Below are 24,171 nucleotides of genomic sequence, written 5' to 3' on the forward strand. Positions count from 1 at the left end.
GCACTCATTCCCTCACCGCAGCCATCGAGGAACGTGCTGCATTCTTTTTTTGTTGCCATACGATCGCATCGACATCGGCTTTGCGTGTAAGCCGATCATATTCTGCGAACAGAAGAATGCGTGCAGTCGCCAACCTCAGGCGTCGATAGTGCTCACTTATGCGCAACATGCGGCGCTCGCTATGGATCGTGCAGATCGCGTGACGCAAATCTGGGATACCGGTTTCTTCGACGTCGAGAAGATGGGAGCTAAATCTGTCCGAACCAGAAAGATGCTTCTCGTAGGCTTTGTTGGCCACGGGGTAGACCTTGATAAGTGAGGATGGCGAAAGCACTTTATACTCAGCCTGGAGTATTTTCTCAAGTTTTTCATTGCGGATCAGGATTCTCCGCTTCTCCTGGATCTGCTTGAGATTGTCGAGTTCGTTCCTGGCTTGTTCCTCTTTTTCAATATCGTCCTGTTCCAAGGCGTCTTCAAACGCTGTCGTAGCTTTGTCGATGTTCTTGCTCAAATTCGTGAACGTCATGTTCTCAATATGAGTAAGATTGTACGGGTCGGTATCGGCTGTATCGCAATTGGTAAGTACAAGGATGACATTCTCGGCTCCATATATGCGTATAGCACGCTGTAAGCTGTTGAAGAGATCTTGACTTGTTTGTGCACGGCTGACTTGATGAGTAACAAGCACCGCCGAGCAGTTATCATCTTGATAACGGTCTCTGCGCATCATGTTTCTATCGGAAGTGCCAGGATAATCGACCAACTCGATGCCTCGTTGCAAGAACGGCGAATCAATGTAACAACGTACTTTGTCCACGAGTGGCCAGTATCTGGGCTCCTTAGAAAAATCATCCCCCCTCTCTTGAAAAGGGACAAGCTCCCTGCGGAGCAGGCGCAGATTAGTAGCCTCAACCACTGTGACATTGTTAGTAGTCCATGTGCCGTAAGTGGTTTTTAAATTCTCGCGTATCCATCCGAGCATTGACCTGGCTACGATCTCCTTGCCGTTATTGCAAAAGAATGCCGCCGTGGATACTTCGCACAAGAACGTTGGCCTGTCGCAGAGGACACTCTGCAGAAACTGTTGTGCAGTGTGTACTTGAGCATAATTATCATCGTCGGCCATCGCGTCTCCATCTGCAACAGCATTTGCATTAGGTTCATTACTCCTTGTGGTGTAATAGTGTATCAGGACGTCGGCAGCGTTTCCCACGATCTTCTCAATTCGGTCTTCAGACATCCAGTGGACATGAGCTGAGAACGGCGGGTAATCCTCCTTCCTGCTCACGTACTCAGTTGCAACTTGGGTACAGCTGCGACCCGCATCACTCGCGGCTGCTAAACCGGCTTTCGATACCACGTTGTTTAGTGTTGAAGACTTCCCTGTCGATGCATTTCCGTGGAGAGCAATCGCGGTGACGGGATAGTCGATTCTTAGCAATCTGTGTATCTCTTCTGCCAGATGATGGAGCTGAGTATCCCTTTGTTTTGGCATTTCGAGGAGGATTGCGTTGTATAATTTGCTCGCATCGATTTCTACATATTCTTCGATGGACTTGATTCTTTCATCGTCATAATAAGGGAGGTTAGGGATCTCTTCATGCTTGTCATAGATGTAAGGCCGTCCAGCCAATCGTTCTTCGACGTTTCTGCCATCGAAGGTCTTACGCGTGGAATAATTTTTCTGTCCCTTGTAGTCTATAGTGTCTAAGTCAGTACATGTATGTAAAAATGATAAGACGACATACCTTGCTCGAATAGCCCCTCGGGGCTGGCTTCCCGCTTGTGCGCGGAAAATTCCATGGTTGACATGATGGATAGAGAAGAGAAGGAAAAGAAGAAGGACGCACAATATTAGATAGAGGTAAATGTGTAGAAGTCTGCGAGGAGAGGCACTGCTGCATATCCCTGTAACGGTAGGAACGTGAAGTCGTAAGGCAAGGGCGAGAAGTCGTAAGGCAGTCACGCACGCAGCAAGTGAAGCCTAATTAAGGTCAACTACAGTGTGTGAATCTGCTATGAAGCTGATGAAGTCAACACTGAGTGAAATGTGTCAAGATTCCAGGCAGTATCTTAAAGACGACTGAGTATTGAGGCAAGATACAGTATGCCCTGAGTGAAGTGCGTGAAGATTCGAGACAGTGACTGAAAGACGATTAAGTATTGTGGCAGGATGAGAAGCCTGAGTGAATTGTGTCAGGTTTCCAGGCAATAATCGAAAAACGATTAGGCAATTAGGCAAGATGAGGGCTGACCTGATTGTGTTTCAAAGTGTAGTGATAAGCAACTCAATGCAGTAGATATCCTTCTGATAGTTGAATCTGAAACTGATGTATGAGAGCAGAGGTGATCAAGAAATGGTCAGAGTGAGAATGTCGATACAAGGAAAGGAGGTGTTGTTGAACATTCAAGTATACGGCGGCTACGCCATATCGTTCACTCGATACAGTTCACTCGATATTGTTCACTCGTCCCTGAAAGTGTAACGACCACCACCACGCATTGCTTCACGCCATCGCTCTTCTATCTTTTGCCGCTCCAAGCGTCTGGCTTCTTCACGGTCCTGTTCCTCCTCTTGAGTAGTTGGCATATCTGTCCTCCAGAAGCCTGGTGGGGTGGTCCGCCTTTCGAATGCTTGCCTGTGTTTACCATATTGATCCGCGAACGCGGTAGCGCGCGCTTCGACAAGCATCTCCTTTCTCTTCTCCGCACTAGCGTTCTTGATGACTTCTGCATACCCTTGGCCAAGATACCCTTGCAGCGTGAGCTCGTCATCGTCAATATCAGCATCTGGATTGTCGAAGAGGCCGCGACGGGTAGAGGCAGTGGGCAAAAGACCTGCCGCGACCAGCCTGCGAATGGCCCCGCAACAATCTCGGGTACATCCTGGCAAACAGCGACGTTCATCACGCTTTCGCACCGTCTCCGTATAGGCGAAACCAAGCTCGGCATATTTCGGATCGACTTTGAAATCATCAATGTTCAGACGGTGTAGAGGTCGGCTGCGCAGGGGCTCATCTTCGGGTCGAATGGGTCCTACCTCAGGGTCGACATCTGCTTTCACTTGCTCAGGAGGAACATTGTCTCTCACTTTCCTTGTCCGGTCAATAGGACGCTGCGATGTCTTTGGTGTTTGTGATTTGCTTAACTCTATAGACTTGCGGGCCGTTGTCACACGGGGGCTCAACACTGTCTTTGCAGGCGTCTGGAAGCTCCCTTCAAGTAGGCGACCGAGGCGAGCGCCATTACTGGAATCTGGCGTGGTTTGACCTGGGCAGACCTTTGATCGCTTGGGGCTCCTTTCGGTGGTGTCGCCGTCCTCAGAGAGGATATGAATAGCGGCGGCACCCCTCCTGTGGCTGCTGTCTTTATCTTTGAGTTCTCTGTGATTTGGAGTTCTCGTTCGAGGAAGGACAGGAGTGTTATTGCTTAGAGGCTGCAAGGGCCCGGAGGAGCTTCTTTCGGCCGATTTGTTCTGTTGATGTTTGGGGGTTTCGACGATCGACGTCGTGGACTCTGTCTTGATATGCGATACATCATATGTCCCAACGTGTTTCGACATTGTCGGTGTCTTCAATTTCTGAGATTCATGTGATGGAAGGAAATCTTGAAATTGAGGTCTCGAGAGGGCATCGAGATCCGATGTCTCGGTGCGCAAAAGGAGCGGCTGACTGGCTTGTGCTACGACTGGATTACTACAACTCTCTTCTTTGACCCGAATTGGTCGATCAGAAGCACCGTTGTTACTGTTATCGTTATTGTTATTGGCATTTACCTCATCGGTTGCAGGGTGGCTCGTCGTGTTCCGTTTTCGTTTCAGACACTTGGTGGAGACGAACTGAGGGACGTCGTTATCATCCAAACTCGGCTTTGGTCCATCGCTGGGAAAGTCACCTTGGGTGGTCTGGCTCGATGTGATCTTCAATGTTGATACGATCGAAGGTGTAGAGGTGGGTGGAGTATCATGTCTAAGATGCGAGGCAAAAGAAGGCTGATGTGTGAACTCTGGACCACGAGCCGCCTTGGGTGTGACAATCTGGCCAGTGTTGGGGGACGAATCCAGGACAGACGGGGTAACAGGAGTCCGGTGTAGCAATCCAGTGACCGTGGGATGGCGTTTTCGCTTTATATACGCATCCCAATCTTTGAGATTTTGCTTGATCTGCCTGTATCTCTTCTCCCTCTCGGTTGTACGTCTGTCTAGCTCACGGTATTCGTGTAGAAGTGAGTTGTACAGATTCACGATCCGATCATATTCCTGATGAGTTGGGATCACGCCGTCCAGCGGTCGTGGTATAGGTCGGAATTGAGAGCGAGGATGTCCTTCAGACTGCATTCCTCTTTCCATTTGGCATTACTCAAGGTACTCAGCTTCTACCGTTGACTCATGTTCTCACAGAGACTTAGCTCTAGTATCATCAGAACCTGTGAGACTACTTGAACACGTCAAGGTAAGGTACCAGGTAATAATATTGAACAAGACGCGGCGGGCGAATGACGCGCCGAGGCAGCTGCGTTCGGACCCTTGACTCGACATCACTTGCCAAGAGATCTATGATACAGGCTTATCTTTATCGCTATCCTTATCGTGATCTGCTCGATCCGGAAGATTCGCCGCCCACCCGAGGCTTTGCTACACCACCTTGATGGCTTATTCATTGAATGCGCTTCACCTGCGCCTGGCTGGATTGTGTTACCTGAAGGATGGGCAAGAGAAGAGCATCTGACACTTCCGATGAGGCTCCCGTGAAACGGTGGCGACCGTCACATCCAGATCACTTGTCGTCACTCAGCCATGAACTCATCCTTCGCGTGCTCTCTCACCTCTCAGTTCCAGATCTGATCGGATGTCAGAGGTATGTGTCGCGCACCATAATAAGGTAGTCTGATGGTCACTGACTCACACCAAAGTCTCTCACATCGCTTTCATACTCTAGCTGGCGATTCACAACTGTGGAAAGCCCTGTACTACAATCGCTTCGTTCGTCCTCGAGCTGCACGATTACCAGGCATTCGGGGATCAGGGGTGGCGGCAGAGAGCCTATATTTTTCCTCCAAGTCATCAAAATGGCTAGACGACGAGAGTCTGGTGCAGCGAGGGAAGGAGACAAATTGGAAGAAGCAATACAAGACGCGGCATAACTGGACGAAGGGCACATGCGCCATGAGTGAGGTCCCTGTCGCTGAAGAGCCTTCTGTGCCTCCAGTACTTGTTCAGATGCACGAGAGTACGATTTACATGGTTGATCAACACGATGGGCTGCGCGCCTGGAGCGACAGAGCGGGACACAAAAAGCTGGCCGATATAGCTCTGCATCACCCGGATCCCAACCACCGCCTCAGCCCGCCCTCCGCGCTTGCTGTCAATACCTCAACGAAGCAGAATGTCGCCTCGAAAGTCGCCGTGGGCTTCCAGGATGGCTCCTTTAGTATCTATGAGCTCAACGCGGATGCGACAAGTTTTACTCATCTATACTCCCACGAGCCCTCCTCTAACGGCATGCTGTCGGCAATGGCCTTGTCCTACCCTCATGTCGCTTCGATGACCGCCAACCAGCTGTTGTCCTTTTACAAGTTCGACACCGTAGAAGAAAAAGACTCGGGTCGGCGCGCCTTGAAGCCGCCGCGCTTGCTGCAATCACTACATTCGCGTACGGTCTGGCCACCCATGACCTTGTCCATTAGACCTTCGTCGGACAATATACTAGTGTCTATCGCATACGCACTTCCTACTTACCTATCTGGATGGACTGTCGGCATACAGGAACTGCATGTTGCAACAAATGGCGAGCTGAAGGAGTCGCGGCTGGCGTCTGCAATAGACCAGCATTACCGACCTCTCGCGCTTGGCCATTCTACTATACCAGCTTCGCAGAATTCCTCCTTGTCCACGGCAGCCTTTGGCCACTTCGGCACCTCGGAAGCTAATCAGATTCACTCGAAGCCTACCTCTTTGTCATATACACATCCCTACCTATTAGTGTCGCACCCCGACAACACCCTGACTCTCTACCTAGTGTCATCTACGGCTTCTGCTTTGACCATCAGCCCGGGTAACAGATTATGGGGCCACACATCGTCCGTGTCAGGAGCTCATGTCGGGGGGCGCGGCAAAGCCGTCTCTGTCAGCAAGCGCGGTGATGAGCTGAGGATTTGGGAGCTCGAAGGCGGCTTCGCTTCAGCCGCAGCGCGGAGAAGACTTGCCGCCGGCGAGCTTAGTGTACAGCTCCGACCAGAGGCGCGAAGCACAAGCAACACAGATGCTTTGTCCTCGGCCATCGCCGCACGTGGAAATGGCTTGGGACTTGCACTCGAGCACCGCTTCGACGAGACCAGCATGACAAGAGGTTGGGTCGGTTTCGACGACGAAAGAGTCGTCGTGCTCAAGGAAAAGAGCTGTGGAGGACAGGCCCTTGTCGTTTATGATTTCACATAGCAAATTTCTCCATAAGGCAGGATCGAAAGAAAATTACCTTATGATCCCTTTGCAGTACGAACTGCCATTTATTACCACACTCTATTTCTGACTCTGCGGACCTTACGTACGGTAGCATCTGGAGGCCAAGTCGCAGGATGTTAATTGCACCGCCGAGCCTGGCCCAGTAGCCAAAATAAAATATATAATCACCTTCTGTTTTCTTGCTTTTCCATCGTATTGATGTTTTCGTTAGATGGAGGCTCCAGATATATATCACAGCTGGCATTCTCATGCACCCTATCATGATCTAGATTGCTATCGATCTACCGCGGCTCTCTCGCAAAACCAAATAAAATGGGTCGCGTCAGTTAATATAATTCTTCTAGATCCTTGATGCCCTACTGTGCTTGTAGATAGGCTCGGGTACCTATACCATGCAAGCGTATTGCGAGTGCGCGCTACAATGAGGCTCCCCCCGTGCCGGCTCCGACGCGACCACCATGTGGACCCGAGTTCATTGCGCAGCGTGCCAGCTGTGCAGGGTCCAGCAAGTCTTGTGGGAACCACGTCTCCACATTGCTGAACTACTGGGATCGGGATCGGCACCTGTTCTGTGCAGGAATTTTTGGCTTTCAAGACAGACGTTGTCAGATGGACTTTCACCGTCATGCAGTAGCCGAAACCTTGAATAGCCACGCTGGTGTCGCAACGAGGGGGGTAGGATGATGCAGTCAGTCCATTCGCACATGACTGACTCAGGAGGGACCTGTCGCGCAAGGCATGAGTCCGAAACAGATCGCCTCGAGTGAGGTAAGGAGCGCCACTTCTTGCGTTGGTAGCTCATGTGTCGTCGATCTGCTGTAGGAGGCGAGAATCTATCTGCATCAACTGGGTTGTGATCGACACATATCTATTCGACGTGGATACGAGTTGCGCGTTGAGGCATAGACAAAAAGCTGTCGGCCAATTATGTTCGCTCATCTCCGTTCTACAGACGAGAATTTTCCTTATCTCGGCTGATCAGGTCTTTAGTACTCCGTACCTGCCTAGTATTTGGTAATGGCATCCGCGCTCTCGTCGGCGATGCGACTATTGCGAACGTTGCCCAGGCGGAGAGCCACGCATCCCCGATACTCTGAAACACGAGCTCACGATCTCGAGATTGCATGCCGCCCGTCACTCAAAGGTTTACGCGCATCTCCTTGAGATAGAGTACTGTATTCCGGCAAGAGACATGATGCGGATCAGATCTAGAGCGCATAAGGTTCGAAGATGAGCGACATCAAACTCGCCATGGGAGACGGCAACCTGCGCAGACCTATACTTGTAGCCTTACCGCGAAAGCTATGTCGTTACGTGTAGGGGACTTGCCGTGGCTGCGCACCTGTCGTCCTTTAGAGTTTCGACTTCCACGCCATGTTGTGTGATTTCTGGCTCACGCCTGCCCAATTCCACTTCCCACTACTAAACCGTTGTCTAATGTAGTGGTCCATACTTTGTAAGATGGAGTAGGCCTGAGCTTCAGAGAATATTCGTTCCCGTCTGGAGTAAAAGGTGTAGGTTGTTCTAACGATCTACAGCGGTAGGGCCGTTTCTTTTTCCCCTCTTCTTTATACATAATCGCACTTGCTGATCTACATCTAAATTCTCGACTATACTATCTCCTGTCGAGGTCTTCTTGTATTACGATTCTAATGAGCTGCTCTCCGGATTTTGTCGTGTAGTACTCTCTGATTATGGGCCATTATATCAACGGCTACTATGTATTTGCCCCAGTGACCTCGACCGATCATGCGGGTCTGCTGTGGGTCACCTCGATACTCAGCTTGTTGTTTTCAACTGTGACGCTGGCTGCTCGGTATCATATCAGGAGACGGTCATTTGGCATCGATGACTGGCTCGTTTCTGCCGCTCAGGTGTGCATTGTTCGCCACTTCATCATGAGGATAGAATGCTGACGACTCTCGACAGTTCTTTGCGCTGGCGCAATACATTGCCTTGTTCGTTGGCATGGACAGCCGAGGACTAGGAAAATCATCATCACTATTGACGACTGATGAAGCCAGAGAAGCTGGTCGGGTACGATACACTGCGCTCTGGTATTCAAAGATGACACTGCTAATCATTACTTATACAGAGCGTATTTGCTAGCAATTGTCTGTTTCTGATCTCGCTGGCTTTTACCAAGTTTTCCATCGTTGTCTTCATGAAACGGTTGTTCACTCGCGATTTCACTGCGGCATGGATGGCATGCAACATTCTTCTCGGTGTTGTCACGGTCTGGGCAGTAGGGTCCATGTTGGCACTGACAGTTGGTTGCGGACCAACTACGAAGTTGGAGGGCGCTCGATGCGTTGGACAGGTATGCAGCTTGCCAGAGTCATACAACGCTTCAATGCTAGATCCGTGCTAACCTATTCATCAGACCACTCGATGGGGTGTCGTCGCTGGTTTCGACGCCATGTTTGAAATAGCGATTGTAGTCCTCTCAGTCATTCTTGTGAGGCCGCTTCAGATGGGCTGGGACGTCAAGGTCACTGTCGTCGGTGCATTCTCCTTCAGGATAGTGTAAGTTCCGTCGTATAAGCATCTTGCGCCTAATCGGACGTATACTTATACTATTACTAGGGTTGCGCTTTTCGCTATTCTCCATGCAGTTCGAGTAGGAAGATTGGCAGATACGCCAGACCCAGGGCTTGCTATCATCGGAAATCTGATATGGCTACAAATCGAGCTTGGATATGCTCTCATGTCCGCGACCATACCAACACTCAGAGGATTCATTCGCGGCTACGAAAAGGCTATGGGCTGGGAGGTTTCAAATACGCATTCACACAGCAACAAGCCCGAGCTGGGCATGTTCGGAACTGCAAGCTACCAGATGCACTCCCTGGCCAACAGCAAGAACTCAAGGTCGGGGGGCCGCAGCACACAAGATCGATCACGACATTCGACACATCTGGCAAGCGCTGACGACGATACGATCGCGCTAGGGAATGACTTTATTCATGGTCTGGATAACGGTGTTGCTGGAAAGTACAAAGTGAACGCATATGGACCACGCCCGGCCGAGCCAGGCGGCCCCAGACTGAAGAGAGAGCCCAGTACGGGGAGTTCTGAATCACAAGAGGCGATAATCAGGAAGGACGTCCATTTCAGTATATCTTCTGAGATGGCACCCACGTCACCTTGGCCTCCTCGAGCAGGCCCGGCACCTCGTTATTGAGAGGGCCATCTTCTGTTGTTACACTAATTTTGTTCTGCAGGTCTTGATTGACTTTCCTTTTATGATATCCTCTTTCGGCTCTTTTTCTTTCTGTTCATATATCGCTTTTGGCCTCTCCGGATTACAGGCCCTGGGATCTTTTGACAAAGCGAGGGGTTTCTTTGCATGAGCCTCCAGATTACTTTTTTTCTACGTGCGGATTACGGGAAAAGGGAACCTTGGGCCAGGACAGGTGCCACTTCTTTTGAGTTTAATCACGAATGATGTTTGATTGGGTTGCATCTCTATATTTTCGGATTCTCCAGACACGGTGAATGCTTCACCATGTTTTTCGTGTTGATGTATCTATATTCGTCCTCTTGCGCGCGATATACTTCAATATCAAGTGTTCCGATCTTATACCCACTCCGATTATGCTTGAGAAACTCACAGTCCCATATGCAGGCGTAGGATATCGAAACAGGACAATAGTACCGTTTTTGAATTCATTAACAAGAAACTATCGCTTGCGACCAGCCCAAACGGTAGATCACATCAAGGTAGAGTAGCCGCCGGCTCAGACACGAGTATTATAGTATGCACCCATTCGAGAGTCATCCGCAGTGCTTTCAACCCTATCGCGACTACCCCCGACTGAATATATTGAGTGATGACTGCCGGTTCTTCAACAACAAGGCCGCGTGGCCCAATGGCAAGGCGCTTGACTACGAATCAATCAATACGATTGAGCGGTATCAAGAGATTCCAGGTTCGACCCCTGGCGCGGTCAATTTTTTTCGTCTCTATTTTTCCCCATACCCAAAGCGTCACTCACTTCTCCGTACTTGGCGACCCTGCCTGACTGGCGCCCCGCTTTTTGCCTCTCATCAAGGTACAGTTACATGAGCGATCCAGCGGTCGAACCGACGAAATATGCTTTGGTGCCTGTCTCGGAGTTTTTCTTTCTTCTAGGCGAAACGAGGAACACACCTTGCCCGACCAAGAGGCCCGAGTCAGAAGGGTTGCACGAGGATCATGCCTTCTGGAAAAATAATCATGCGTGTGAGTGGGGTCGCGACGGACTACTACTACTACCGGTAGGAGCAATAGAGTTAAATTGAGCCTGTTGTGGATATATGCAGTGGTGACACGGTACTGGGAATAAATGTGGCCTGATATGCATATGTTTCAGCAAGGATGTTGTTGCATGGCTGGCTACGTTAGCTGGCAACTTTCTTCTTTTTAATGCCCATGCAGGGTGAGGGATTTGTGGGATGATAGTGAGGTAAGGTTGCAGTAAGCTACGGCAGGGCGGTCGGGTAGTAGGTTTGTTTGGAACCCTGCTGGTTGTGTTTCTGGTTACGAGGGAGTGAGTAGGTGGCGTAGAGTGGGAGTGGGTTATGTAAGGAGGGGTGTTGAATGAGCTCTTTGGCTTCGACTTGTATTCCTTGGGTATCTTGCTGTTACTGCTGTAGTCTATGCTCTCGAAATCTCGAAGACTGTGGTTCAAGGATTGGGTTCGGGTCGGAAGTCATGCTTAATAACATCTCTTGCCTGAAAGTACAGGGGGGGTAAATGTCAAATGATCCTGCGGTTATTAAGTGGCTTTTTCGTGTGATGCATGGATTCTTCTCTGCATGGATGGAAGGATTTATACCTGTATGTGACTTTAAGGTACTTTTCACAGGGCAGGAGAGTCGGTAGGTAAAGTAAGGTTGAGGCGAAGCTTGAATCTGTGAAGTGCGTTTCGCTGCGAGGGCGACCCTGTCCCTTCATTGCTTGTTTGCTTGTTGTTTATGTGCTTACTTCTCTGCTGATTGCATCCTTTCCATAGAGTTGTTTCCTCTGCTGGTACATGTTTTTGCGTGCGTTATTCTCTTACGTAACTTGCTTAGTGTTTTCAATAGAGTCGTGGTTATTGTGGTTGTCATTCGTCTCTACAAAGTGTTGCGATGGCCGCAAGCGGGAGCATTACAGCGGGCTTACCAGTAAAGCAGGTCATGTCTAACGCGACTTATGTTTAGCGAGTAAGAACAACATACAGTAAGATGCGACTGCCCTAAGCAAGGTGTGTTATCCATTCGTCAATTGAAAGTATATGAATAGAGTGATGAAAAGCCAGGTAGTCTTAATATGATAAATTTTTGGAACGCGTGTTGCAGTCTAGATTTACTCTGGGCAGCAAATTGCTGTTCATACGTAATGTGTTGCTCTTCCTCTGAAGCTCGGGAACAGAGAACACGAGATGATCGAGGTAGCTACCTTACCTATCTTGGCTGATCTAACGTTGCTTCATTACAGAAAAGCATAACAAAGCCAAGTATTCGAAAGACAATGTTCTAGGGTTACACATAACATCTTTATTGATTCGCCGCATCCATGCATGTTGCTCGCTAGAAGTGCAAGAATCTTTTGTCTATTCCTCCCTTGCTTTTTTGGTTTGTTCCTTGGGGTCCATTCGCTTGATGAATCTTGCTTCATTGCGCGCAAAGATCAAACACCCCCACCCCCTTGCGGAAGCTGCACTGTCCCCTGTTCAGCGTTCTTCCTTTCACCCTATACCGGCAAGTTGAATCTCCTGCCTTGCATGACCCTGTAATCACAAACGTTAGCAAATGCTCTTGCCCACTCCACTCGCGCAAGCCTTTGTCTTTCTCTTACTTCGTATAGTAGATGTAGAAAAAGTCCGAGTACAGGACAGTCTGGATCAAGCCGGCAATGACAGGGATGGGATCGAGGTAGCCCTCGGCGAAGTATCTGTATAGCCAGTTGGGGATGTACAGAGCTCTGTACACCCCCAGCGCGAACAGATAATGCGTGGTGATGGTCTCTGCTTCTCCAGTTCTCTGCAACATGAACAGCTGCGGCAGAATCGCAACTGACTCCAACCAGATGGAAAAGGCCCAGAGCATCTCAGATAAGGTGTACTTGTAGGGAAAGAGGATCGCGAGGATGGCTGATCCTATAAGTAGATATTGCACTTTGAAGGTGTCTAGATTGGGATCGTGCGTCGGCTTGTAGTCGGTCAACATGAGGTAAATGGTGTAAGCGCTACCGCCAATGAAGAAGATCTTGAAGAAGGTGTTCCATAGCGAGCGAGTAGGGTCTGTCCAGAGGAGGTCTGTGGGTATGATGCTCTCAGTAAAGGATGCTCGGGATCGCCATGTCGCATTCCATGCCAGAAGACGAAGATAGACTGACCGAGGTATCTTGTCACGTAAACAACAAAATAGAGGAATTGCGACTTGAATGATATGCCTGATGCGCTCTTTGATATCAGGTCAGTCAATCGCAACGGATAGCAAAGCCGGACTTGTAGCTGGCGCATACACTCGAAGTCTTCATCTTATGTAACAATATAACAATGGAAAACAAATGCGACAAGTCGCCTGTGTGGTATTGTCAGTCAACCATTCTTTTGCTGTGTACACATATATATAGTGATAGCCGCAGCTTCAGTGATAGACGGACCTAATATCCTGAAGAGATTCATGATTTGTGTTTTGTCGACTCTACGAGTCTCTGGTCTTGCAATGAGGAGTTCCTGCGACAGCGCTCGTATATCACACTCCGTGATCTATCAGTTTGCAACAAAAAGGAGAAAGTAAACAGCTCAGGAGGGATTCAGCTCGCTCAGACTTGATCGATTTGTGAACAACTTGTGACTTTCGTGGCCGAAACAACGACGACGCAACGTGTTTGGTCCGTGCGTGAGAGCTCCCTTTGCCTTGCATCTCGGATAAGATAGCGATAACGTTTCGATCTAATTGATATCCTTTCTCCTTTGTACCTTACTTGACTTGACTTGCTCTCGTTACTGTACCCATACACTCTCCATAGGTCACACCCGAGCCAGTTTCTTGTACTTCGTAGAGTCAGTGAGCGATGAGACCAATGTAGAAGAGATTGCGACTTGGTGAATACGGCTAAGCCGCCATCATGGTCTCATGGAAGGACGTACTCCGCCCGATCAGAGATGGCTTCAGGGACCAATTACCCACACGACCATCCAAGGATATGGAAGAGGATGCCAGGAGGCGACGTCTGCAGCGTGAGCTTGATGTCCTCAAAGGATTTGCGTATTTCGATACCTTCGAGGAACTCCAGCAATGGGACCCCAAGGAAGTTGATCCGTTACAAAGAGCCAATATACCTCTCATTCCAAGACCTGATGTTGATGTCGACCAGGAACGTGATGATCCTAAGGCCAAGATCATCCTTATCCACGACTACGTGGGTAACTACCACGATTACGAAGCCTGTCAGGGGCCTTCATTGAGCGCTGTGAATTATTCGTGCGATTATATGCAATATGTTGACGCTTTTGTGTACTTTTCTCACAAGGTTTGCAGAAGCTGTTCCCATATTAGAGACTTACCAAGCTAAAGGTGCATATGACCAGCTTGTATGTGTACCTCCCCCTACTTGGACAAACACCCTACACCACAACGGTGTCAGGTCAATAGGAACATTCCTGGTGGAGCCACAGTCCACCAACATTGGACAAATCTTGGAGAGGCGTCCGTCCACCGACTTTGAGGGTGGTTGGGAGTATCCCGTAGCCACGCAGCTTACCACAATGGCAGAAGCCTATGGCTTCGAAGGTTGGTTAGTAAACATAGAAAAAACATTTCCTTTTTCAATTTGGAATCGTGAACTATTAGTGGGCTTTCTCACTCAGCTCAAGTCTCAACTCGGCCATGGAAATGTGATTTGGTAGGGTTGACCCATTCGTTCTGATATCTCCTTCCGCTTGCTGAACGGGTGTCTCCCAGGTATGATGCTCTGACAGCGAGTAATATGATACAATATCAGAACGGTCTCACGGACTCAAATGCCATATTTGCCAAAGCGGCAGGGACTATTTTGACAAACTACGACTGGGACGTCAGGAATGTCGAACAGTCGAGGAAGTTGGCCTTGGAGAACTCTATAGATCCTACTGACATCGTCTTCGGCATCGATGTCTGGGCACAGAACTCGCAAAGCGATCAGAAACCACGCCGTACCTTTGGTGGTGGGGGCACCGAGACTGGTGTCGCTGTGGCTGTCTTAGCAAAGCATGGCACGTCAGCCGGAATCTTCGCGCCAGCTTGGCCATTCGAGCACTTTTCTTCGATATCAGAAGCATGCGCAGTCCAAGACGCTATGTGGAAGGGCACAAAGCTACCGAAGGACTTGCATTGCAATTGCACTTCTACCGACGCACATCCCGAACCGAGCTCACCAATAACACAATCTGCTAGAGAGGCCCCTGCTGGTTCCGATTGCTTCCTGCACGCGGACTTTAAGGAAGCGTTCAACCGATCAAACGGGATGGACATGGTGCCATCTCACTTTGGTGAATCGACCACATTACCTCGAGTATTGTTAGCGGTCTCGTCAGACCAGACGCGTGTCGGAGAGACAACAATGTCTCTCAAGCTTCTCGAGGATCCGCCAAGAGCATCCATCAACGCGACCCAGCGGGGTAGCAATGTCGACGCGTCTTTGGAGTTATACAAGCTGAGAATGAGAGGCTGTCTCGAGGTGTCTATAGCTTACCGCAAGAAGGAGACGCCCGCAGACTTGTATATCAAATTCGAATTGTGTGGGACTACGACGACTATACCGGTGAGAGATGAGGCTTGCAAGGATTGGAAGGAAACTCGAATACTCGACTGCACCCGTGAGCCGCTTGCTGGAATAAGAGTGGTTGTCCGCGGAATGTCACCGAAGACGGGAGTAGAATGGGAGGTATTGGAAGTGACGAGAATTTGCATCAAGAGAGCTAGCACGGGATATGCATCAGGCGGTATCAAGGACTACCTGCAGCTTGTCAAATGCGGCAATCGGTCCAGACTAAGGTGGTCGGTGCCTAAAGAAAGTGAAGAAGCAGCGCGAGCACAAGGCCTTCCCTTTAGCTCCGTCACTGGAGCATTTCCATACTTTGAGCTCACGAGGAACACAAAGTCGGTGGGGCATGCTTGCGCGCTGGAGTACCTTTTGAACGAAGAGACGGAGACAATGATTTCAGATACTGACCAGGCCAGTGACTACACGGTGACATGTTTCGATTTCCATGGATCAATGGTTGGGAGGAGAGCAGTATTCAGTGTCAATCAGCAGCTACGAGATGACTCGGAGAGTGAGGGCAGCTGGGAGATTGTGTAAGGTTGGGGTCACATTATGTTTTGGCAGATGACGATGGATTGAAGAGATGAGTGTGGTATTCAATCACGGGCCTGTCTTTCTCGTGTTATAGATATTATATGCAGTTCGAGTGAGTACAAAGTGATAAGGATCCATTGTGTGTGTGGCAGGTTGGTGAAGTCATCGAGGCTTGGCGCCTTCGTTCGCCGCTTCCCAAATTCCATTCGACGCAGTGAAGCAAGAGCGAGTGGTCCTTTCACTCTTTCTTTCTCAAAACATCCAACCAACTCGTTTCTTCCTTTTGTTATCCGGACGGGTTGATTCATAGGGAAAAGCAGTCAAGTCTCGACAAGTCGAGTCTGACAGATTCATCGTTTGCAGCGCTTGACAGCGCCACTTGGACTTAGCACATGGCGGATCTGCAGGAGCTCTTCAGCAGACTGAAGAGTCCAGCTGCTCCTGCTTCCGGCAACTCGACTCCATCGCAGAGTCAGCAAGCGTCCATCTGGGCTCAGCCTCAGCCTCAGCATCAGACACAGCCTCATCATCTCCATCACCATCACCACCAGCAGCATGCTATGCCGCCTCCGGGCTACCAGCATCCCTCTGTCTCTTCTCCCATGTTCTCACCGCCACTGCACACTCCAAACCCCCACCACCCGTCGGCCATCATGAGTCCCACCATGGGCACTCCCCATGCACAGACTCCCATGGCTGACGCAAAGGCGAACAATCTCTTGAACCTGCTCAAGTTCAGTGGCAGTCAGCAGCAGCAACAGCAACAGCAACAGCAGCAGAGCCCGATGGCTTCTCTGCAGAACATTTCCATTGCCGCACCGCAACAACGCACTCCCTCGATGGGAGCACCACAACCACCTCCTCACGCATCTCAACTGCGCCCGCAGCAGCACAACCGCAACGTCTCGGCTTCTGATCTGGTAGCCTCTTTCCAGCCCAAGCAGCCGCCCATCGTTATGCGCAACTCGTTCGCCGCCCCGCAGCCCGACTCACGTCCCGAGGCAGAGGCAGCAGCAGCAGCCAACGCCCCACCGCAGGACACGCAGAACTTCCTGCTTGGCCTCCTCCGTAGACCCAAGCAAGAGGTTCCCGTCGCCTCTCCCGTGCCTCAGCCGCCCGCCGCCGTCATCGATGATCTGGTCAAGGGTCTGAGAGAAGCTACAATCGAGGCCGCTGTCGCTGACGCCGTCGAGGACGCTGTTGCCGAGGCCGCCCACGAGGCCAAAGAACACACCCCTGTCAGACACTTTGGTTCTGCCAGCGAGGCTCCTGCACAGTCGGCCTTCGAGGCGCCCTCATCCGCCAAGCAGGGCCCTGTCTTCACCTACGTCAATCCTTTCGAGCAGCTTTCTGCCACCCCGACCCCCTCCACGCGCACCGCTTCCACCAAGCCCGCGCCCGCTACCGCAGCACCCAAGTTCGAGGTGCTCATGCACGGCAAGAGAGACGCTTCCGGAAGTGGCGATGGAGAGCCTGCTGGACATCTGTCGAAGACGCGCAAGCTCGCTCCCTCGGTCTCTTCGCCCGTCGCATCGCCTCTTCCCACCGACTCTCACGTCTCGCAATCTCCTGCCCACGCCCACGCGCATGCGCCTGAGGTGGACAACGCAAGCCAGCAGAGCGTGTCGCAGGCTCTCAGTGGCGTAGGTGAAGCTGTCGACAAGCAAGTTGAAAAAGCACTCGCTGCCGCATCTGAGCCCGCTCCTGCAGCTGTGGACAAGGCCTCGAACGGCGGCAAGAAAGCGACTGTCGACGATGTTGCCGACAGCTGGGAGAGCGCGGATGCCGAAGAGAGCCCAGTCAATGGCATTTCCTTCGTCGTTCCCGTCTACAACTTCCCCATGAAGCCCTTTGTCTCCATCGCCATTCAGAAGGCCGACAATGTCACTCCGGTTCGCCCCGACTCGCTCATGGATGTTGCTCGCCTCAAGAAGGACTTTGAGCAGATCGATCGCACTCTGGTCACCGCCTCGACCAACCACATTGTCTACTCCATGTCCAAGGATGGCGGCTTCCGCATCATCCGCCAAGACTCTGGCAAGGACAAGAAGGTCTTCACTGGCAGCGAGCGCATCTTCAACCTCAACATCACTCCTGCCGCTCGCGGAGCTCACGAAGACACCGAGTCCATCCTGGGCACGGGTGTCAACGGCTCCGTCTTCTGGACAAACATTGTCAAGGTCGAGGGAGACGCTTGGGACGAGTACAACCTCGAGTCCCAAGGCTTCATCCTTCCTCCGGTCCCCGTCCAGGACGACAACACCTCTGGCAGCCCCGTCAAGACCAGAGCCAAGATGAGCTCCCGTCACGCCGACTTTTTCGCCATCTCCAGAGGCAAATCAATCTACATCATCGCACCCTACGTCGCTCGCCACGGCACCTATGCTGACAAGAAGACTCGTGTCGTCGAGAACCAGAAATACCTCGAGGAGCGCTGCCTGAAGATTCACACTGGCAAGGCTGGAAAGGACTTTGCTTTCAGTGAAGATGACAGCCTCCTCGTGTCCCTCGACAAGAGTGGCCGCATCAAGTTCTGGGACATTCGTGAGATGACCGAGGCAGCCAAGGACACCGGCCTGGGCAAACGTCGTTCCATTGAGCTGAAGGCTCCTCTTCTGACCCTGACCGCCACTCTTCCATTGGAGAAGGCAACACCGTCATCCATCATGTTTGTCGACAAGGAGAGACCTTGCGTCAAGGGCGTCGCCCTACGCTATCTGATTGTAGGTCTTAAGCAGAACCACATCCTCCAACTATGGGATCTCGGCCTTCACAAGCCTGTCCAGGAGATTCACTTCCCTCACGACAAGGATTCGGATGCTATCTGCAGCATCGCATACCACCCCAAGACCGGCATCATTGCCCTTGGCCACCCGACACGCAACTCCATCTACTTCATCCACCTTTCCGCTCCGCGATACAACATCCAGAGTATGGATCAAGCGAGATATGTGACCATGCTTGCGTCCGAAGACCCTGCCCTGGCTCGTCCCGAGTCAACCGCCATTATGAGTGGCATCCGCGAGCTTTCCTTTGCCTCCAAGGGACAACTCCGCAGCGTGGATATGCTCAAGTCGCCCGTGCCTTCCGGCGCATCGGAGAATGCTCTGTTCGAGCTCTATGCTATGCATTCCAAGGGTGTCACTACCATCACCATCAAACACGAAGACCTTGGCTGGAGTTCCGACAACAAGGTCATGAAGCCTGTCGATGCCGAAGAGGCTTCGTACATCACCGTGTCCGACCTCCGTGCGACTGCCACATCTGTCACCAGTGAAGCAAGCTCCGAGGTTCCCAGCAAAGCCGCCTCGAAGGCTGCCACGTCCGTGTCTCCCTCGAGACCCGAGGTCACCAAGCCGGTTGCATCCTCTGCGCGCTCCGCTGCGAAGGCTGAGATGCCGTCCGCCAATGGTGCTGCCAAGATCGAAAAGCCCAAGAAAGCCACACCTGAGATTGCTAAGCCGGTCGAGCGCGCGACGAACCCGGCTATTCTTACACCGGCATCATACGCCATGGCTGCTCAGAAGCTGCACTCCCCCTCCACTGAACCGGAACTGTCGTCCGCTAAGAGCGCTGCCAGCCCGGCTGAAGAGCGCAATGTGGGCATCAACGGCACTGCCTCGGCCAACTCAGTGGACAACAGCAAGTCCATCGATGAGGCCTTCTCTAGACAGCTTGGTGCTCTGTACAGCAAGCTTGACAACGACAGACGCGTTCAAGATGCTGCTGCCGCAGCCAAGCAGGATGCTGTCCTTCGCCTTGTTTCTAGCACATTGACAGAGAATGTGGAGAGAAGCTTGTCCCAGATTGTCACCGCTGGCATTACTAATAACGTTTTGCCCAGCATCAATGGTCTGATCACATCTGCACTGGACCGCAAGCTGGAATCAGCATTGTCAGCATCACTCTCGGCATCTGTCTCCAAGGAGGTCAAGGCCGCTATGCCTGCCGCTATAGCCCTTGCCCTTCAGGACAAGGAGTTGCATCGCTCCATCTCGGAACAGGCCGCAAGCAAGGTCGCAGCTCAAACCGAGCAGGCTTTCGCCACCGTTCTCCGTAACTCCATCGTCCCCAACTTCACCAAGTTGGCAGTCTCTGCTACTGAAAAGGCCGTTGGCGATGTAGAACGCCGCTTTGCGGAGCAGCTTCGTCAATCGCAAGCCCAACGTCAGCAAGACAACGCCAGGATCGAACAGTTGACCAATCTTGTCGCCTCGTTGTCTAACACTGTCGATGGTATGGCAGCTTCACAAGCAGCTTTCCAGGAGCAGATACTCAAACTGCAGCGACAAGGTGGTACAGAAGTCCGCGGAGGATCTAACGCATCTGCCGCATCCGATGACAGAGCCGAGGTCACTTCCCCTTCTGCGGAAGAGAGGGAGGTGCAAGCTGTCACAAGCTTGATGACCCAAGGAAAGTACGAGGAGGCGACTATCCAGGTAAGAAACCCCCCTGATAACTATCCCTATATCACTTTTCCTTTCGGGATCACGTTTACTGACTTTCGATAGTGGTTGCAATCCCCACGCCAGGCGGAGCTCTTCGACCAGCTCTTTGTCCGCGTCAATCCTCAATACCTCCAGAGACTCAGCCCTCTGGTCTCGTTGTCGGTCTCGGCTGCTCTGACCGCTTCCTTTGGCAAGAACGTCAACGAGCGCCTCGAGTGGCTGGCAAGCGTATTGTCGACCATCAACCTTCAAGATCCCGAGATCCGCGAGGTCGCACCCAAGATCATGGATGTCTTGCAACAGCGCATGCAAGGTGCATTCATGACCATTGCTGATGTCAACGGCCAGGATCCGGCCTTGCGCAAGATCTCGCACTTGTCTCGCCAGATCGCTGAGATTAAGAACCTCACCGAGTGAAGAAGCGAAGAACGGGACAGCGTGACTCTTTGATCAATCCGAAGTATAGCGTCTATGCTCTTTATGAGACCAGACCAAAAGTTACTCACCTCTGAAGACCATGTCGAACAGTGCTGAAATAATGCCTGCCTGATAGTCATCTCGCTCAACGAGGGGTTGGAACACTCTAGCGGCGGGTTCACACGTCTTAGCATCTCATGGCTAGCCACGTCTTTTTCCGAACCATTGACTTGGTTATGAACATTACATTGGACCATGAGATTTCACGAAAAGGGAGCAGTTGTGTACGAAGTAAAGCAGAGAAGGAGCGGAGAGCTCGCCCGAAAGCAAAGGAGAAGACCCAAGAGCGTCTGGGGATGAACGCTTCGAAGATGATCTCGTGAGAGGAAGGTGGTGGAATGACGAACGTGTAACTGTAAAAAGGGGACCGGGAGTGGCGAGAGGAAGTAGCTGATTGTTACCAAAATTGCAAGCATTGTCTTTTTATTCTTACTGCTTCACGATCCAACCAAGTACGTTTCTTCTTCTTCTTTGTAACGATGTCACAGTGTCAAAAGAGGGTTTTCTTTTTCCATGTACAAATATTGTAATGTGGACTGTCTGAGTAAATTTTGATTTTTTCCAATTTGTGGATATCGTAGCCCATAGCACGAATAGATAGATTAAAAAAACGGCCGTCACATTCTTTTCTTCGAAAGTCTCATTTCGTCCAACCCACCGACCAACCACCACCCGGCCCTCGAAACCACCCAACGAGTTCAGTCTTTTCGTTCTCTCACGATCATGAGAGACGAAGACAATAAGTTTATATAAACAGAAAAGAAGGGCAAAGCATAAAGAAAGACACTTAAAAGAGACAAAATATCCGCCGATCCCCAAAACCCACCCGACCCATTAGCCGCTTTCCTGTTTCTTCCTCTACCTCTGGTGATAATCCTCCGTCAAGACGACAGGACCAGTATACACCTTTCTGGCCCTCAAGAACCAATCCAGCAGCGAAAAGAAGATGACAGCGAAGAACATGACCAGACTCCAGTTGAAGTCGACGACGTCGGTGGGCGTCGTCTGCGGCCAGAAGCACCAGAAGAACGCAAACGACGAGTAGAGGAATGCGAAGGCGTTGATGGGGACGCCCCAGCGGCCCAGCGACCAGCGGCATTGAGGCAGGAGTTCCGGGTGCACGACGCGGCGGTAGAGCACGCAGCCGATGGAGACCATGTAGGTTATCATTAGAGAGGTCAGATTCAGAGAGACGATTGCGTTGAAGGCGGCGTCGGAGCCGATGTTGATCAGTGACAAGAGGATCGTGAACATGCACGTTACCGAGACCGAGTTTACGGGCACGTCGAGTTTGGGGTGGACCGCTGCGATCCACTTGGAGAAGGGCAGGCCGTCGTCGCGCGCGAACGCCCAGGTTTGGCGGGATGTGGACAGGTTGTAGGATAGGGTGCCGGCGTAGATCAGGATGACGACAATGGCGGATAGAGTGTTGAAGGCGGGGCGGCTGAAGGCTTCGGTGAAGACGAACATGTAGGGGTAGCCGGATCCGTTGTTTGCGTCGTCGATTGCGCCGTCGATGTCGACGATGCAGAAGAGGTAGGTGATCAGAAAGACAATACCCAGGGCGCCGTTCAGGCAGTAAGACCAGAGCATGGCGCGGGGCACGGCCTTGCCTGCGTCCTTGATCTCCTCTGACATGTGGGCTGCTGCGTCTGAGCAGATGCAAGCGTAGATGGCAGAGATCTGTCCGACCATGAGGGACAGGCCCATTGTGCTCCATCCACCAGTGTTAGTGAAAACGGTGAAGACGGTCTCTGCCGTGTTGCGAGGAGCTAGCACCCAGATGCAGACGATGATGGCGAGGAAGCCAAAAACGTGAACGATCAACATGATGTTTTGGAACACCGGCATGACCTTGGCGCCCCAGATGTTTGATACCCAGACGAGGCAGGTGATTGCAATGACGAAAAGCGTGCCTTGCCAGTTAGTGTAGGCGTAGTCTTGGTCCGCTTCCCAGATCATGGACTGGATCAGTGTTCCCACAAGGTAAGGTCCAGAGGCAGTTCCAGCCTGCCATGAGAGCGTCGACATCCATCCGGTCATGTAACTCAGAATCTTCTGTTGGCTGGGAGGCGCAAACTCGGAGACCCAATGGTATTGTCCGCCGGAAGTTGGAGCCATCGAGGCCATCTCAGCCAGACTCAGGACCACAAAGGAAAATCCGAAAAACGTCCAGACGAACGACCAGACAAGACCTGCGAGACCACCATTCTCCAGACCTTGCGTCGTGGCTGTGAGAAGAACCTCCCATGTTCCTTGAAGAATGATGGTGAAGGCAATAGTCGATAGTGTACGGAAGTTTCTCTGTAAGAAAACATGAGCTCGAGGGTATATCATGAGCACATATATCAGTCAACCCACCCTTAGCTCTTGCTTCTTGCCCATGCGCTTCATCTCGCGCGCATCTAATCTGGTGAAACCCTCATCCTTTTGCTGATTGCGCAAGTGCCCATGGTAATCGTCGAGATCGACATCATCATCAACACCGTCGAAATTCCTGATTTCGCGACTCTTCTGGTTGACTTCGTCCTTGACAATCCCGCCTTGTGGTGCAGATGGCACGTCAGATGACGATGAGGAGGCTGCCATAATTCCGACACTTTATGATCAAAAGTGAGGTATGTGATTGACAACAGCGACAGCGGGCAGGGAAAGAAAAGAAAGAATAGGAAAAAGAGAAGATTATAGTAGCTTGTACTGTCCCACGCTGTGCCACCCTACCATTGAAGCTAAGGTCTCTCGACTCAGCACGGTATATGCATGTTAGTGATCATCGAAGGTAGCATATCTTTAGATTGGCTTCTCGAGGGTCTTTGGTGTCGGTAGTGGCGTGGCGAGATCCACCTTCGTGCATCCCGTCGTGCCGCCTCGTCGAAGACGTACGGAAGGCCTGTGCAGCTACAAGAGCTATAGAACGCGAGAATACACTTCCAACGGTCTCAGACCGGTTCGTCGCGTAGAAAGTGACTTGGCAGACCTTTTTTCCTTTGTTCTTACGTTTGTCGTAGCATGACCCACAACTGCTTGTTTAGAGTTTTTGCACACTGGCCTCGGTAGAACCAATATGGATGGTGATACTGCTACAGAGTAGTATCATAAAGTAAAAAGTTGCGCCACGCGTCGTGTAACGTTGTGGAAGAATGCCTGAGTCGTAAAAGTTCAAACCCATCGTGATCAGTAGTCCTTCAATAGAGGATGCACGATGTCGAGGCACACGTCGTTCTAGAAGTTGCAGCGATAGCTTCTTCGTCGCATGTTTTTCCAAACAGTGTTAGCCTTTGCGAGGCGCCACATTGCTTCAATTGCGGTCAGCTAGTAGTGCAGGCTGCCAAGTAGATATGAGAAGCGACCTCGGGTTTTTCGAGGCGATCTACCCTGCGACATGTGTGAGGGCTGAAGCAGAAGCCTTGGCCGGAGCAACGATTTGATGTTGAGAGTCGACAGATTGGGGTGAAGTGGGGCCCGTGGCACGC

The 24,171-nt window shown here is 51.3% G+C and overlaps 8 protein-coding genes across 9 annotated transcripts; 4 read left to right on the plus strand and 4 right to left on the minus strand.

The window, feature by feature from the left end:
- Nucleotides 1–4: 4 nt before the first annotated feature.
- Nucleotides 5–1,812, minus strand: AAFC00_005210 (uncharacterized protein; the record flags this gene model as incomplete). The annotated part of the gene is made up of 2 exons (XM_069348608.1): nucleotides 5–1,698; nucleotides 1,749–1,812. The coding sequence occupies 2 exons, from the start codon at nucleotides 1,810–1,812 to the stop codon at nucleotides 5–7; spliced, it is 1,758 nt and encodes a 585-aa protein (XP_069202790.1).
- A 652-nt stretch (nucleotides 1,813–2,464) lies between these two features.
- AAFC00_005211 (uncharacterized protein) lies at nucleotides 2,465–4,348 on the minus strand (the record flags this gene model as incomplete). Of its 2 annotated transcripts, none has more annotated exons than XM_069344960.1 (1): nucleotides 2,465–4,348. In XM_069344960.1, the coding sequence occupies one exon, from the start codon at nucleotides 4,346–4,348 to the stop codon at nucleotides 2,465–2,467; it is 1,884 nt and encodes a 627-aa protein (XP_069202791.1). The 2 variants fall into 2 exon arrangements, with proteins under 2 accessions (XP_069202791.1, XP_069202792.1); XM_069344961.1 differs by having other exon boundaries at nucleotides 2,465–4,336.
- Nucleotides 4,349–4,704: 356 nt separating this feature from the next.
- AAFC00_005212 (uncharacterized protein) lies at nucleotides 4,705–6,436 on the plus strand (the record flags this gene model as incomplete). Its single annotated transcript, XM_069344962.1, has 2 exons — nucleotides 4,705–4,856; nucleotides 4,912–6,436. 2 exons carry the CDS (start codon nucleotides 4,705–4,707, stop codon nucleotides 6,434–6,436), a joined length of 1,677 nt encoding a protein of 558 aa, XP_069202793.1.
- Nucleotides 6,437–8,154: 1,718 nt separating this feature from the next.
- AAFC00_005213 (uncharacterized protein) lies at nucleotides 8,155–9,644 on the plus strand (the record flags this gene model as incomplete). The annotated part of the gene is made up of 5 exons (XM_069344963.1): nucleotides 8,155–8,334; nucleotides 8,390–8,497; nucleotides 8,556–8,780; nucleotides 8,844–8,986; nucleotides 9,047–9,644. 5 exons carry the CDS (start codon nucleotides 8,155–8,157, stop codon nucleotides 9,642–9,644), a joined length of 1,254 nt encoding a protein of 417 aa, XP_069202794.1.
- Nucleotides 9,645–12,179: 2,535 nt separating this feature from the next.
- Nucleotides 12,180–13,116, minus strand: AAFC00_005214 (uncharacterized protein; the record flags this gene model as incomplete). Its single annotated transcript, XM_069344964.1, has 5 exons — nucleotides 12,180–12,216; nucleotides 12,285–12,744; nucleotides 12,825–12,891; nucleotides 12,954–13,012; nucleotides 13,095–13,116. The coding sequence occupies 5 exons, from the start codon at nucleotides 13,114–13,116 to the stop codon at nucleotides 12,180–12,182; spliced, it is 645 nt and encodes a 214-aa protein (XP_069202795.1).
- Nucleotides 13,117–13,562: 446 nt separating this feature from the next.
- Nucleotides 13,563–15,776, plus strand: AAFC00_005215 (uncharacterized protein; the record flags this gene model as incomplete). Its single annotated transcript, XM_069348232.1, has 3 exons — nucleotides 13,563–13,967; nucleotides 14,026–14,339; nucleotides 14,399–15,776. The coding sequence occupies 3 exons, from the start codon at nucleotides 13,563–13,565 to the stop codon at nucleotides 15,774–15,776; spliced, it is 2,097 nt and encodes a 698-aa protein (XP_069202796.1).
- A 389-nt stretch (nucleotides 15,777–16,165) lies between these two features.
- AAFC00_005216 (uncharacterized protein) lies at nucleotides 16,166–20,638 on the plus strand (the record flags this gene model as incomplete). Its single annotated transcript, XM_069344965.1, has 2 exons — nucleotides 16,166–20,212; nucleotides 20,285–20,638. 2 exons carry the CDS (start codon nucleotides 16,166–16,168, stop codon nucleotides 20,636–20,638), a joined length of 4,401 nt encoding a protein of 1,466 aa, XP_069202797.1.
- Nucleotides 20,639–21,556: 918 nt separating this feature from the next.
- AAFC00_005217 (uncharacterized protein) lies at nucleotides 21,557–23,287 on the minus strand (the record flags this gene model as incomplete). Its single annotated transcript, XM_069344966.1, has 2 exons — nucleotides 21,557–23,002; nucleotides 23,060–23,287. 2 exons carry the CDS (start codon nucleotides 23,285–23,287, stop codon nucleotides 21,557–21,559), a joined length of 1,674 nt encoding a protein of 557 aa, XP_069202798.1.
- Between the last annotated feature and the right edge of the window lie 884 nt (nucleotides 23,288–24,171).

Source organism: Neodothiora populina, assembly GCF_041146345.1.
Source record: "Neodothiora populina strain CPC 39397 chromosome Unknown canker_contig_5, whole genome shotgun sequence".
NCBI classification, from domain to species: Eukaryota; Fungi; Ascomycota; class Dothideomycetes; order Dothideales; family Dothioraceae; genus Neodothiora; species Neodothiora populina.